This window comes from Pempheris klunzingeri, chromosome 24 (assembly GCF_042242105.1).
Source record: "Pempheris klunzingeri isolate RE-2024b chromosome 24, fPemKlu1.hap1, whole genome shotgun sequence".
Classification (NCBI taxonomy): domain Eukaryota; kingdom Metazoa; phylum Chordata; class Actinopteri; order Acropomatiformes; family Pempheridae; genus Pempheris; species Pempheris klunzingeri.
In genome coordinates, this window is record NC_092035.1 from 3,201,829 (window position 1) to 3,217,471 (window position 15,643).

The window sequence follows — 15,643 nt, forward strand, 5'->3', positions numbered from 1 at the left end:
TATTTCTTATCAAACAAAAATCGGAATAAAACATCATCTCAGACGTGATGCTCTGGTCCGTGCTCGCTGAGCTTATACACATTTTGCATCGGGAACAGCATCAGACTTAAATCTTAATAGCTGACTGATTTCTAGGTCTGTAAGACCGGTTACTGTACTGTTCGGCAAAATCTAATGTCGTCTGCTAGGTGCACTCTACCTGATTAATAGTTAAAGGCAACAGGATACATACACAGTATTGTGACAGTGATGGGGGGCCCCTAAAGGCTCATTTTACCAGGGTGCCTTTAGCTGGTTAGTCCGTCCTCTTTGGCTGCTCATTTGACTTCATTCAGTACCCAACAGGATGACATACACATATAATATTTCCATTAAGACGACACAAAGCTGCTCATTTACTGACAATGGCGCTCCCTTTGTGGTGTTTTCTGTTGATGATGAATGTTTGCGCTCAAGTTGCTGTAGCAGCGGCTGAATAGCACCACCGTCCCCTTTTTCTAAGCAACGTCAGTCACTTATTGCACATTTTCTTGCTGATAACACAACCTGCCCTTCGGTCAACACAAAGGATGAGTGGGCTGTATTGTGGGGACCAACAGGTGTGTGATGCTGCTAAGTAGTAAACCTATAAGGGATGAGTACATTGATTAAAAAAAAAAACAAGTCGATCAGTCCAGTCACACTTCCTTTCTATAAATCCTTTATTCAATAGCATTGTTTTCTGTGTGTATACAATGGATTGGACACAAACTGTACAGTGCAGACAAACTGTTTGCATAATATGTATGTAAAGGTAACTGTACATTTACTGACAGACAGAGTAATCTCCTTTAAGATTGACACCAGTGACGTTTTGCTCTTAGCTCCTAGCTAGCATGGTTTGCACGAGCAGAATGCAGCAGGTTGTGGTGAATCTGTGACTTTACATGGCTTGTATGCTAATGTAATTACGTGCGTATTAGCCCCGCTCCAGGTCCGTCACGCTCTGCATGAAGGATAGTGTTTAGTCACGCAGCTGCTCCTGACATCAGTTGCAGGAAGAATGTTGGAAATACAAACTCACGGGACGATGCAGGTTAAGAAAAGATGGGGGGGGAAACAGCAGGAGGTCATGAGTTAACTCTGGCCAAGACAGGTTTCTTCCATTGAAGTCAACACAAACAATGTAGGTGGAGTGCTGGAGTGTAGCCTCTGACCATCAGTGGCAGCACGAATTGCACTCCAGCAGAAGAAAACCTTAAAATATACTAAAATAATGGCTTACCGTGTGGCGTGTCTGTGTTTTCAAGATGTTGTATGATGGTCCTTGATCAGGGCTAGCCACCACCACTGACTTCTACACCTACCGGCATCTAAAATAACTTCCTGAGCTCAATGCATCATTGTTAAAAAGAAGCAGCAAAGGAAATCAAGCAGTTACTTGTTCCTATTTTTCATTTCACAATTTTTGTTTTCCTGCTCTCAGCCACCAGAATCAAATATCGGTGCTCTGCTGAAAGCGTCATGCATTAGTGTAACAATGTAAGTGATATGAAGTCATTTTGATTCCTTCTTCCTTTGCTATATTATTGCAATGATGGATTATGCTTCACAAACAATATGTCTCAGTAAGTTGTTTCTGATGCCACTAGGAACTACATGTGTCTACAAGATCTGAATATACAAATGAAATATAAAAAGTGGCCGTAGCATCACCGCCAGTGCAAACCGATGGCAGAAATGAGCTGAGGCAAAGTTTTACTGGTGCTACACTGTAAATGTATGTTTTGTTTTGATAACACATTTCCTACATTACCACATGCATTAGCCCCGGGCGTCTTTCCTCTGTTAAAAACCATGCAACAAGTGGGAAACACAGAGAGGAGGAGGAGGAGGAGGAGGAGGTGGAAGAGAAAAGAGGAATAAGGAATAAGTTCTCTGGCTGCATGATTACAAAACGAGCAGAGAGCGAAAGCTAGCATAGTTACAGTGAACAGAAGATTGAAGATCAAAGGATAATTGAAAAGTAAAATATGATGAAGAGTGTGTCTGCTGTGTGTGTGTGTGTGTGTGTGTCTGAGAGAGAGAGAGAGAGTGATGAGAGTCTTCGGAGAAAGAAACAGCTGGGGAGAGAGCGCGTTTGCTGTCTCGTTTGAGATTCGGATGCAATAAGGCAGTCTTTTGTAAGAGGAATAAAGTGGAACGGGAAAAAAAAAAAAAAGAAAAGAAACGGCAAAGAAAAACCTGAGGGAGACAAGCTACATCATGAGTACAGTGCTAACCACTCCGTGTTCCTGTGTCTCTAAAGTGCACCTGTACTGCAGTGGTCAGCTCACAAAAGCCTTTTTCGTCCTATTATGTCCCGTCTTGTGTCCATTTTGTGCCCTCTGCTTCCAGAGCCACGCTTCATGCAGGACGGAGTAAGATGGCTACATGTGTACCTGTCAGGAGGACACGAGTGGTCCTCGCATGTGGATATCAAAAGTGACCCAGGTTGTTGTGATTGCTCGCTTCTAATTAAATCAGCTGCTCTCCTCCAGCGCTGTTATATATGTCATTATTGTAGCCGTGGTACCAGCGGAGAGAAATCTCCTTGCTGACAGTAATTGCGCCTTTTCGTTGTTTGAACCAGGAACTGTGATTACCAGACTGGAAACACTGTTGTTGCAGTGTTTTTTTTGCTCAGTAGCCAGGAAACCATTTTTTTTTTTTCTGGCCTCAACCATTATTAATTCTTGAGGATGCGCCACAGATCTCCAATAGCTGCTTTCACAGGAAGCGAGCCCTACTGCTAACCTAACAAGCTGAGCCTCTCTGAGGTCCATCTTGCTCGCAGTGTAGGACAAATTAGCTTTTGATAGTCATTCTGTGAACGGTAGTTGCCGTCCTGGAGTTATTGTTAGTATTGTTGTGATGGTATCTCCTAATGGATGCTCAGGCAAGTAGAAAAACATTGTCCTCTATACTGTAATTGAGTGGCTTCTTAGGAAGGTACTGCTTAGACACTGGCAGTTGAGACAACACAGGATACATTAAAAATAAAAAGGTTTACAGACCTGATTGTCTGGCTTTATTATTTTTTTTTAACCATTTTGCTAGTAACCCCTAGTGTGACACGACAAGTAGTCAGTAAATGTTACATCCACACATCTTTGACATGAGACAAGCACAACATTGGTCAAAAGACTTCTTCCTCATCACCGTTATCCCACTTTGCTCTTCAAGTAACATTAGACAGGACAGAGCTGGAGTCTGAGAATTTAGAGATTTTGGTAAAAACCCTGCTGGAGCCCAGGGAGGCGGAGGTCTGCAGCCACCCTGGGTCTCGTGTCTTGAGCTCGGCTGGGGATGAGAGGCACTCACAGAGCAAGAATCTATAATAACACTTTCTGAAGAACCGACAGCAGCAATACATTTCACGTGTACTCGCAGATTTTCAGCATCAAGATTACAATTTGGTGACACAAACTTAAAACTCTTGAATTGCTTTCCCCACACATATTTCATATTTTACATTTTGGCTTTATTTTCTGTGTTTTCCTCTAAAAACCGTAGCCAAGGATGGGCATATTAGATAAGTTAATGCAATGTGAGCTGGTCAGCCACACATATTTGAACACAAAGGCAAGTAGCAGCTAATGAGATCAGAGGAGGAGAGAAAAAAAATGTGGTGTATGTGAGAAATGCCAATTAGGAACACTGAGAGCTGTCTAGTATTTTCACAGTCTCTTCAGTTGCGGCGCGTATCCACTGTACAACACAGCGGGCCGACATTAAACACGACAGAGTGGCTTCATTTGTGTGCAGCCGTGCGGCGCTTTCAGCTGCTTACGCGGAGACGCACCTGTTGCCGAGGCTGGGGGATGCAGCTGATTTGGGCTGGTGCTCGTTTCATGTTGGAACAACTGCAGGGATTAATCACACAGCCCTGTTTTTTTTTTCTAGAGTGGTTGATTTGTCTTCTTTTATAGTTTCCGTCAGTGGAAGTCCGTCGTTTTCAGCAAATACCACATCTGATTAAAATGTAAAGTGGTAATTTTTCCCAAAATTGCAAAGCAAGAGAAATGCTTCTCACTGAGTGTATTCATTTGCATGTGTCTGCCTCATTGTAGCTGACGCTAATATGAAGTGTGGGATCACAGTATTAACGTCTCCTCGGTGGTCTGAGACTTCTTGAGGAGTTAATTGGCGCCTAATCTCGCCGTCTAAGAAAGACGAGTAAACCGAAAGCCTGGGTGTCGACGTCCGGAATAGATTGGTGCCATGTTGACTGTCACAGTGAGAGGGCAAAGCATGGGAATCTATTTGGTTTCATTTCATTTGCAAGGCATTTTGATTTTCCTGCCTTGTGTGTCCTCCACGTTCCACACGAACCCATACCTCAGTAGTCTGATCTGACACCGTAATCAACCAGTGCTATTTGTTTTGGAGGTTAAAAACACATTTCTAATACTTTTTAGTGAGCAATAAAATGATTTCATAGGCCACTGTGCATGCTAATTTTAAAGCCACTGTGTGTAGTTGTACTTCTTCCTTATTCACAGCTTACCATGTGAAAGAAAACGTACTTAAAGGCTGTGCTGAAATCCAGTTTTGCATGACCTTACTTAACTTTTTACTTTACAGCATTTTAGAGACAAATATTAATATTAATGATAAATCTGACAGCTATAGTTATTAGTCCATTAGTTTATCTGATGGGCCTTTGGAGGGGCTCGACCCCCATGTTGGAAACCATCGGATTGAGGCATTGAAGTAGTTAAAGTAAGCTCTTTTTTGACGGCACCACTGGGCAGCAAAGTCAGAAAGCTCCCACACACAGTGGCTTTAACATACCCTGTTCCCCTTCACCCTCATTCCTTTGATTTCAAGTACTTGGGAAGGCAACAGAACTTAAAAAAAAAAAAGTACTGACTCATCTGACCGTTGTGTCAAAACTCATTCAACAATATCTGCTACTCCATGTAAACACTGACTGCTACCATGCTGCTCGGACACCAGCATGCCTCCTCTTGCTACAAATGGGGACTTTGTGGAAAACTTTATTGTTTTGCGGCACCGAGCTGCACACACTAATTTGGTGCCTCACCTGACACGTCAGTCGGTCTCCTCTCCTGAGCTAAACTTGTGTCCGTGACGTGGAAATCATAGTATTGGTAAAGGGGACGGAAATAAAACAGAGAGGTAGAAACTCAAATCTGTTTTGTGTGTCTGTACAACAATGTAGCTCGATAGTCACTAGTGCTCTGTGTGTGCAGAACGACAAACCACCTGGAAAACAGATAATTAACTGAAAGGACAAACATGCTTTAAACTCTCTCTTTATAACAGCTGTATAGTAAGTGACAAAATTAGGGACAGGCCATAAGAAGTGTTTGCCTTATATGCGATGCACCGGGCCAGTTCATTATAGGCTTGTGCCAAATCTTAATTGATCGATGACTAAGCACCCTCTGAATCACCAGTGTTTGGTGTTTAAAATGTTCTCTTTGCCTGATGTTTTTAATCTGTTCTTCATTTACTCAAAGATCGAATACCAGGTGGGGTCGATTTTGGGAGTTGGGTGTGTGTGTGTGTGTGTGTGTGTGTCTGTAGCCACCAGCAAGCAAGCATACCTGGCAACAGAAAACTGTACTATCGGGAGAGGAAAAAAGGGGGGGGGCCTCGTTCTTACAGATTGTCACAGAAAAATACCGGTGAGGACGACATTTTTTCCCATTTTTTGTCTTGTTTTGTCTCCCATATGAGCCGCAGCCCCAGTTCCGCAATATCTGGCCGGCACTGGCCTGACTTTACCGTCTTCATCCCTCGCCACCAGCCGCAAGCGCTCTGTGCCTCGGGCCCTGCCCCACAACATCGGATCCGTCCAATGGCGAGAGAGAGGTGAGGCAGGGCGTGCGGCCCCACTGTTGACCAGTCAGAACTGGAGCTGTTGTTAGTTTTGTTACCTTTTGTCGCAGTTTAGTTTTTTGAGAGCGCAGCAGCGGGGCGAGTCTCTGGCTTTTCCTGACCTCTGGTCGGCCAGGGGAGGGTTTTAAAGGGGGGTGGGGTTATGTCTCCTCCTTGTCGGGTTTGTTGACTGGTTTGCCGCCATTCATGACCACTGGTTCGCTGGTTGTGCTTTTGGAAGGCGGGCCCCCGGCGAGTTTAGGCGCCGCCTCCCCTACGTCGTGCAATGAAGGCTCTCGGTACATTGCAACTAGAGGGGTGATGAAAGAGATACAGTGCGTTAGGAAGAGAAGGAGGAGGAAAGAGGATGTAGAGGAGGATATAAGAGAAGTGTGAATGAATGTTTTTATTCTGCACTACAACCAGACTAAAAGAAATCTGCACATTTAGTTAAAAATAAAAGCTAAAGACATTACCTTCTATAGGTTTAGGTAGGAAGTGTGCAGCTGGTTTGGTCTTTTTGACCCTGTTGCCCTTCATGGCCTGTCCCTCTTTATTGAGGCCCAGAAACCAGGCCCGGCCCGACTCCTTCTGTCTGTAGAGCATGGAGCTGTAGATCACATAGTAGTTCTCGAACACCGATTCCTTAAACTTGCACTCTGCTGTAAACAGTTCCTGCGGGGACACACGGACGGAGACAGAAAGAGAAACGGCTCTGATTATTTCAGTGCAGCTGCACATCTGTCATTTAGATGTAATGTATATCTTCAAAACACTTATTCTTCTTTTACATCTGCTGAAAATGCTGAATACTGAATGATACTGTATGAGAAAATGAACCAATACTGATGAAGTAGCAGCTCCACAAAACACCTGTAGCACCTGTTCAGAAGAGACCAATATTTCCATCAATACATTGGAGTGAATGTGGTCAGTTCCATCATCAAACCTGAACTTTCACACAAACTAGAATGATTTCTCTGGTCAGACATGTAAGAAATAATGAAGCCACATTGATGAGCCACAACAGCACGACACTAACTGAATGATGTGTTGCTCTAACCCGTGTCGTTCTCCCCTGACTCTCTCCTCTGTATGCGCATGAACGACAAACTAAACAGATAAAAAAAAGCAGATTGATTCTGGTGACACAAAAGATCTCAGCCTCCCACCCACATCAGCTCTGCTGTAATGTGTCAAAACTCTTTCCCGTGGCTGCCGGCGCCTCCAGCTGGAGCATATTTCAGCACAGAATCAAGGTGTTATTCTTACTGGGGAGAGAAATCATCTCTCCCCAGTGTCCCCTCGCGCTACTGAGTCACAGCAAGTGCAAAGGCAGCCTGACATAAAATATTGTGCTGTTAGGGGGGTCAGAATTGAGGCCGTCGGAAAAGTCAGGCGCGAGAAATTCTCATTAGTTATCAGCAAACTAGAAATTCTAAAGCAATATTTACATTTAGCAGCTAAAGCTTAAGGCGGTGTCATGTGAAAATAGCATATATAGCATCTTCCCAGTTGATCGTACACATCTCTGGGCTAATTAACTCATCAGTTAGTTAGTAACATTTGAGAATAGCAAATTTCTCGTTTAGCTCTGGTTTGGTTTTACATAATTTTCCTCCTCACCTGCTCGATGTTCCAGTTTCCTCACCAGCTAGTCTGCCATTTGGTACTTTGGCAGACCTTTTTTAGTCTTTTTCTTTTTGGGGTGACAAACAGCTGTGAGTGAAAATGAAAGGAGTTTGTGGGCCTGCAAACGAAAACAATGAGCAGAGCTGAGAGGAGCTGCAGGGCTGTTTGTCACTATACGAAGCACCTTTCACCTTATATATACAGTCGTATGAAAAAGTTTAGGCACCCCTCTGAGGCTGCATAATAATTTACTCTGTCTGCACAGAAAACGCTCACAGTGGCATGCCATTCATTTTCTAATAAAAGCTAAGTAATGGGGTATTTTCCAGACAAAGATTTTTAGTGTAGCAATATTAAGTTGTATGAAATTGTATAAGATGTGAAAAATAGGCTGTGCAAAAATTTGGGCACCCTTGTCATTTTGCTGATTTGAATACCTGTAACTACTTAGCACTGATAAATTGGAACACAAAATTGGTTTGGTGAGCTCATTAAGCCTTGAACTTCATGGACAGGTGCATCCAATCATGAGAAAAAGTATTTAAGGTGGCCAATTGCAAGTTGTTCTTCTCTTTGAATCTCCTCTGAAGAGTGGCAACATGGGGGCCTCAAAACAACTCTCAAATGACCTGAAAACAAAGATAGTTCAGTGTTACGGTTTAGGGGAAGGCTACAAAAAGCTATCTCAGAGATTTCAGCTGTCAGTTTCCACTGTGAGGAACATAGTGAGGAAATGGAAGACCACAGGCACAGTTGTTGTTAAGGCCAGAAGTGGCAGGCCAAGAAAAATATCAGAGAGGCAAAGGCGAAGGATGGTGAGAACGGTCAAAGACAACCCACAGACCACCTCCAAAGACCTACAACATCATCTTGCTGCAGATGGTGTCACTGTACATCGTTCAACAATTCAGCGCACTTTGCACAAGGAGAAGCTGTATGGGAGAGTGATGCGGAAGAAGCCTTTTCTGCACACACGCCACAAACAGAGTCGCTTGAGGTATGCAAAAGCACATTTGGACAAGCCAGCTTCATTTTGGAATAAGGTGCTGTGGACTGATGAAACAAAGATTGAGTTATTTGGTCATAACAAGGGGCGTTATGCATGGCGGCAAAAGAAGACAGCATTCCAAGAAAAACACTTGCTACCCACAGTAAAATTTGGTGGAGGTTCCATCATGCTGTGGGGTTGTGTGGCCAGTGCTGGTACTGGGAATATTGTTAAAGTTGAGGGTCGCATGGATTCCACTCAATATCAGCAGATTCTTGAGAATAATGTTCAAGAATCAGTCACAAAGTTGAAGTTACGCCGGGGCTGGATATTTCAACAAGACAACGACCCAAAACACTGCTCAAAATCTACTCAGGAATTCATGCAGAGGAACAAGTACAATGTTCTGGAATGGCCATCCCAGTCCCCAGACCTGAATATTATTGAAAATCTGTGGGATGATTTGAAGCGGGCTGTCCATGCTCGGCAACCATCAAACCGAACTGAACTGGAGATGTTTTGTAAGGAGGAATGGTCGAAAATACCTTCATCCAGAATCCAGACACTGATTAGGGGCTATAGGAACCGTCTAGAGGCTGTTATTTTGGCAAAAGGAGGCTCTACCAAATATTGATGTGATTTTTCTGTTGGGGTGCCCAAATTTATGCACCTGTCTAATTTTGTTTTGATGCATATTGCACATTTTCTGTTAATCCAATAAAACTCATTTCACTACTGAAATATTACTGTGTCCATCAGTTATTTGATAAATCAAAATGAAATTGCTGATCCAAACACCTCATGATTTAGAAATGAAAATAATGGAAATTGTCAGGGGTGCCCAAACTTTTTCATACGACTGTAGATATAAAGAAGTCTGATAGACACAGCTTTAACTAACTCTGCTTGAATTATTACTGTAATATCACATCAGTATTATTGTCACAAGAATTTCCCTTTCTTGCGGCAACATTTTTATCAAACCCTGATTTCATGAAGGAGCTCTCATTTAACACAATGACTGACATATCTTCTCATTAAGCCAACTGCTGGGGAAATGAAAAAACGGTGTTAATAAACTGCTCCTCATATGGCTGAGGAGGCTCCTGCCAACCCAAACAATCACCCCGAGGTCCCCAGACTCTAGATTGGGAAGTGTTTGTCTAGACCGTCTCTTATTGGTTGTTGTGGGCCTCTTGCCAGAGCCACAGACACATTGTCATTCAGCTCAGGTCTGTCGGTCCGAGTCTCATAGCAACATGAGGAAGAGAGGCGACACTGTAGCCGTGGCAACCAACCAGCGCTGAGAGGGAGGGGTCAGTGGGTGTGTGTGTGTGTGGGGGGGGCGGGTGGAGGGCTGCGAGAGCGAGAGAGAAAAACACACACACATACACACACACACACAAATCCTTGCATTGGTAATCTAACATATAACGTGCTTTACCCTGCGCTCTACCACATCCACTCATGCTAACGTAGGAAGACACTTATTAAAGGGTGGCGCCAATACACAGCTGCGAGGGATCACACACACACACACACACATAACACACACACACACTTGTGGCTCTAGGGGATGAATGGAGGGAGGTGCAGGGCTTGCTGGGATATGAAATGTGACTAAATGAACAAGACAGGTTATAATGAATGGATGCTCTATTTATTGGCGATGTGAGTGATACATGCAAAAACACCACTGCCACAGATCAAATGTTCTCCTCTGGCAACAATGGTTGTGATTTGTATTAACAGTACAGCTTAACGTTTTTAATTCAAGGATTATATTAATTTAATGATATATATTTAGTCTTGACGTGCACCCTGATTCATTATTCATTTGTTAAAGAGGGTGATCTTTGCCAGTGTGCGGAGAGCGGTGCCAGACACTTATTAATGATGGTCAGTGAAGTCATACATTATTGAATGCTGCTTTTAAAATAAAAGATGTCTGATGTTGAGGCATCTCTCGGCCTCTAAGTATGAAGAAGAAACATTTATTCCCGGCTGAATGCAGAGAGAGGAAAAAAAGAAAGTGAACTGTAAGAATAACTTCAGATGAAAACCTCAGCCTTACAGGTGAGTCATTTTAACAACACAAGCCTGCCTGAATGTGTTTCTGCCGTCATTTCTAAAAAGCTGCCCACAGAAAAAAAGACGAGGAGAAAGAATGAATGAAAGACATCGAGGGTGGGGTGGGAAGGGAAGGGGGGTTAGAAATTGGGACGTGAAGGAGAGGAGAGAGAATAAATCACCCAGTGAGGAGGACGACGCCTCCTGATTGGAAAAACAGCAGGGGATTCTCTCTCTCTCCCTTCTCTTATCTTAGTGTTTCTCCCCCTCTGTCATTTCTCTGTGCTCTGCGGAGATTTAGTGGAAGTGAACACACTGCGCACATGCATGCACATTGTTATCTTATACAGTATATGCATCCCAGCCTGAACGGCAGCTGTTTTTTTCAGAGAGCCATAATCAGATGGAGAGGGAGGCCCATTAACATGTCAAACATCTTGCTCCAAAACATCCTAAATTGATACAGAGAGCACTTTGTCCCTTGTCCATTAAAGACCTAAAAATAAGAAACTCACAAAAAAAGAATGGGAAAAGCAATCTCAAGTCTTGGCACGGCACAAAGCCGCACTAATGACTACCACTTGGCAACTAAAGCTGCCCAGTGCTACCACGGCTTGACTGCTGGCCACTGGGAGCTTCCTAGTGGAGGCACACTCATAGTCTAACAAGATAATATTGTGAATTATTACTTTTTCACCTTGTTTGTGTTTGGTTCTGCTGTAATTTACCAAAGCTTTTAATCCATAGACAATCAGGAACGTGTCATGTTGAACAGCGCTGAATGAATGGCATCGCTCTCTCAAGATTTGACTCATGGGCTGAAGGCAGGCAGGCAGGCTGGATGACTGAAGCTACATTCATACCAGGTGAGCCGGAGCTGCTTCTACAAGATCCTGATACCGCTGGGTATTATCATCTTCTCTATCAAAGCAAATATTTAAACAGCATAACTTCATAATGATTACACGGCAATAGTCTTCAATTCAGCTGGGAGACATCCTATCAGTCTCTACGTTAAATGAAAGGGTATGTAATTAAAGCGTAAAATAGGCCTGGTAAAGTACATTACACCCGTCTAATGTTGCAGTGATGGTATCGAGGGGTGAAATCGGATGCTGAACTGTGATAAGATCACTGTACACTCTCGTGAACATGTGTAATTCCAGCTCTTGTAACCTGGACCTCCTGACTGTTGAGGCACCAAAGATATGACCTGACCAGCTCTGCTCTTTTCAGCCTCACAACATCCCAAACATCCAACAAATCCTCAAAAGTAAATGACAAAATATTCATACGATTGGTTTCTGATCAGCAAACAGGCCGTAATGGCTGTCATGTCATCCCTCAGGGCATATACGCCAGATACCAGCACTTCCACTAGTGTCTGTTCAAAGTGTCTGAGATCATCACGGAAAGGAACAAAGATACACCTATAAGGTGTTTTTTTATTTACCCAGAAATAGCCATTATATCGCTCCATGCACCACCAGACTCCACTGCCAAAAACAGTTATTTTACATGGGCGTTTTCCAGCTGTGTCGATCAGTTTGTGTTATTGTGTGGCTTTGGCATTTTAAAGGGTTAGTTCAGATACGATCCGCAAAAGCGAACCAGGAAGCAGTGGACTCACTCAAGTGTCCCGCAAGGTAAAATGACTGTTTCTAGTTTGAAAGGCAATACGACGACTGGCTCTGGTTTAACAAATGATCTGTAGGGATGCTTTCTGTGAAGATATCAAATAATAATCTGAACCTATCAAGTGGCAAAAACACACTTCGATTTGACTCAACTGCCCCGAAGGATCACATTACAGCCGTCGCAGCCTGTTCGTGGCTGTTAGATGAAGCTTTCGCATCAAACTTTTATCCTTTAAGGGAAGGGTTGCGGACAGGGTTAAAAGAAAATGTTGACTGAAAAATTAAAAAGTTCCACCAAGCAACCTCCTCACAGTATATTTCCTTCTGGCAGTGCTACAAAGACGAGTTTGCCCATGATCCTCGTTCAGCTTTTCAGCTTAGCAGCTTTTTTAAAGGCAGCTCAGGTTTTTGAAACACACCTGGTTGTCACTATTTTCCTTTTCTTTATAACCAAGAAATTATCAGCTGTGACTGAGATTATCATCAGATCGGCACAGAGTTTGTTAAAGTAGTTGCTGTATCTTATAAGTGATGATGTAGTTTTGCTTAACTTATATAAAAATGAGCTTAATTATCAAAAATGACAACTTTGCAGTTTCACTGTTTCTAAATATGTGGAAGCATCTTTCAGCATCTCTTTGTTCCCCCTCATTTAAAAGTACAGTTGCTCTACTTGTAATGCTACTAAATGTTTCATCCCAATGCGTATGTATGTATATGTGTGTGTGTGTGTGTGTGTGTGTGTTTATGCGTGTCTGTTTGTGTGCACTGCTCAGTGAGTGGGTGTGTTATTATCACAGCGCTAATTACCCAGGAGAATTGTGGGTAAACAAATCATTCTAAAGAAAAGAAGCCCACAGAGAAGAAAGGAGAGGAGGAGTGGAAAGAAAAGCGTCGGCATATGAAAACAAAAAAACAAAAATAAAAGAAGTGAAGAGGGCTGTTGGAGAGGGGACTTGAAAGGATGTCCTCCAGCCCAGACGGGCTGAATGAAAGCATAAATCAGACTCCGATCACAGCGTCGCCAGACCTGAACCTTTCCAGGCCAGACCTGCACACCTGATCCAGCTGCTCTGTTGTGAAAATGCGATGTCTTAGAGCTGGAGCAACAACTCACAGCACAGGACTTTCAATTACTTCTATAAATCAGCCTATGAAGCATTTAAATGATTTATTTTTTGAATTAGTTGCTCCACAAACGTTATTGCTGATTGTTGGCTGTCTCTATAAGGCTCTGCTCAGGCGGTGCGAACACGGGGGTCTCATCGTCCTCGGGTTTATTCAGGTTGGATTGGATCGGTTTCTATGCACGTCTGGTTCCGTCCAGTTGGTTTTCCATGGGTTTGGAGCGGATCGAACACTTCAGACTGGGGAGAAGCTCCACCTGTGTGAGCTGTGAAACATCATCAGCGGATGATAGTTTCATCCAAACGCTCTGACCTGCTATTTGAGTGTGGTGTCCGTCCTGTGGTACTTCAATGCCACGAAGCACAGAGTGGCATCTTTGAAGAGGCTCCACAGCTCACCAGTAACTAATTCATTCTCTAGTCACCAGAAACTAACTGTCTGTGTGTGTGTGTGTGTGTGTGTGTGTGTGTGTGTCATGACTCATATGGCTAACATTTATTCGCTCTGCCACTCCTCTTCCTTCTCATCTCTCTGGATGTAGACATCACAGGACTCACTCTGTCTGAGTGCTGTACTGACTGTGTTATGAATGGAAACACACGCCTACGTACACAGACGTGTGCCAGACACACAGATGCACACACAGGCACATGCATACGTACTGACACACACCCTATGCTCGCTAAGAGCACCCTTTCGTGGGAAGACATGGCTGTAGCCCAGGAAGAAGAGGGCAAAACTATGAATAAAGAATAGAAAAAGATGAGTAAGGTCAGGCGATTAACTGTTTCAATCATTTTTCAAGAAAATACACTTTTCCCTCCAACTCTCAGATGTGAGGATTTGATGCTTTTTTCATCATAGTTTACTAAAATGGCCATTTTCTGAACAATATATAGCACAAAGGGATAACTCGCTTAACAAAGATCCCAGCTGGAGTCATACCAGGGATGTTGCAGTTATATGTGCCTTAAATATAAGACTACCAGAGCGTCCCAGATCTTTTTTCTTTTTTTCACCTCCTCAAAGCTGGCGCTTCTTCTCTCAGGGAAAGACTTCTCTTGTTGCATATCAAAGCTGTGCAAAAAGAGAAGTGTGTACAAAAAAAGAACAGATGGATGGTTACGTTATAATCTCACTGTGATACGTGTGTGAGACGGTAATGATTTAAAAACGCAGGAATGGGTTTGATTTAAGATGCCACCATATTATTTAGTCAAATGTACGGCTCATGTCATTCATCTGGAAAGTCTGCTAAGCCTTCAGCACCAGGAGGACCACCTTTGCCTGCAGGCTTTCTGCCATCCGTGCTTTAAAATGTTCCTGAGGATGACCTGAGGATACCTGGACTGAAAGAGGAGGCTGAGCAGAGAGGAGTATTAGCGAAGAAACAAGAGGAGCAACAAGAGGATGAAAAAGACGGATTGGAGGATGGATTGAATTGATGGTGTTCGGGCTCCCAGGACCTCTCCGGCAGACAGACCGGGGCTCTAACAGTCTGACTCACAGGAGCTGGCATGAAGGAATACATTTCCATTTCTAATCTTGGCTCGTGGACAGTTAGCGCAATTCGGATTTCAAAAACAAGCAGATTTTAAGGGGGCACTGGTGAACACAAGCCGCGGTCATGATCTAGATCCAGCTTCATGGTGCTTAAGCAGTTGAACTCATTATGTCCACAAAGGGTTTTTAAGAAAAATGCTCCAAATGTTCCTCTTGTTCGTGTCTTTGCAGGATTATTTCTAGCAGTTCTGATCCATGTCACAGCTTTTACCTTTTATATCGCTTCTAATACTTGTCGGTAGTATAGGAGACGGTAAAGATTGCAAGAGAATGATATAAAAATAGCAATAAGGAGGAGCAGTAATAGTGGCATGTTACTGGAAATGTGTGATGATTTTGCTGAAACAGTCAATTTCCTCTTTCACCTCTCAGCTACCCAAGCACCCTGACACACCCACACACACACACACACACACACACACACATGCCAACACATGTATTACACACACTTTTCCACAGGAACTCACTCTTGTCACTCCTGGTTTCATTCACACACAAACACACACGAGAGTCCCAAACTCATCAGCACTTTTTTTTTTTTTTTTTTTTTTCCCACTTTCCCCAGCATGCTCTGTAATTATCACATAGCAGCTCATTGCACACTGTGCCATCTGTTAGTTGCACACACACACACAAAAAAAAAAACCCACACGCCTGCACGCTCGATCCGTGCATGCGCAACCACACACTTCCAGATGCCTGGGATCTGGGATTAATAAGATAGTCCTACCATGTATAACTAAGTTTGCAGCATATC

At 43.3% G+C, this 15,643-nt stretch overlaps 1 protein-coding gene across 4 annotated transcripts in view; it reads right to left on the minus strand.

The window, feature by feature from the left end:
• Positions 1–6,029: 6,029 nt before the first annotated feature.
• LOC139223516 (fibroblast growth factor 14-like) overlaps positions 6,030–15,643 on the minus strand; it is a 43,038-nt gene continuing 33,424 nt past the window's right edge. For all 4 annotated transcript variants that reach the window (XM_070855444.1, XM_070855445.1, XM_070855447.1 and 1 more), the window contains exons 4-5: positions 6,345–6,543; positions 6,030–6,178 (exon numbers count right to left, since the gene is read on the minus strand). In XM_070855444.1, the coding sequence (XP_070711545.1) occupies positions 6,030–6,178; positions 6,345–6,543 (348 nt within the window). The remainder of the gene's footprint in view (positions 6,179–6,344; positions 6,544–15,643) is intronic.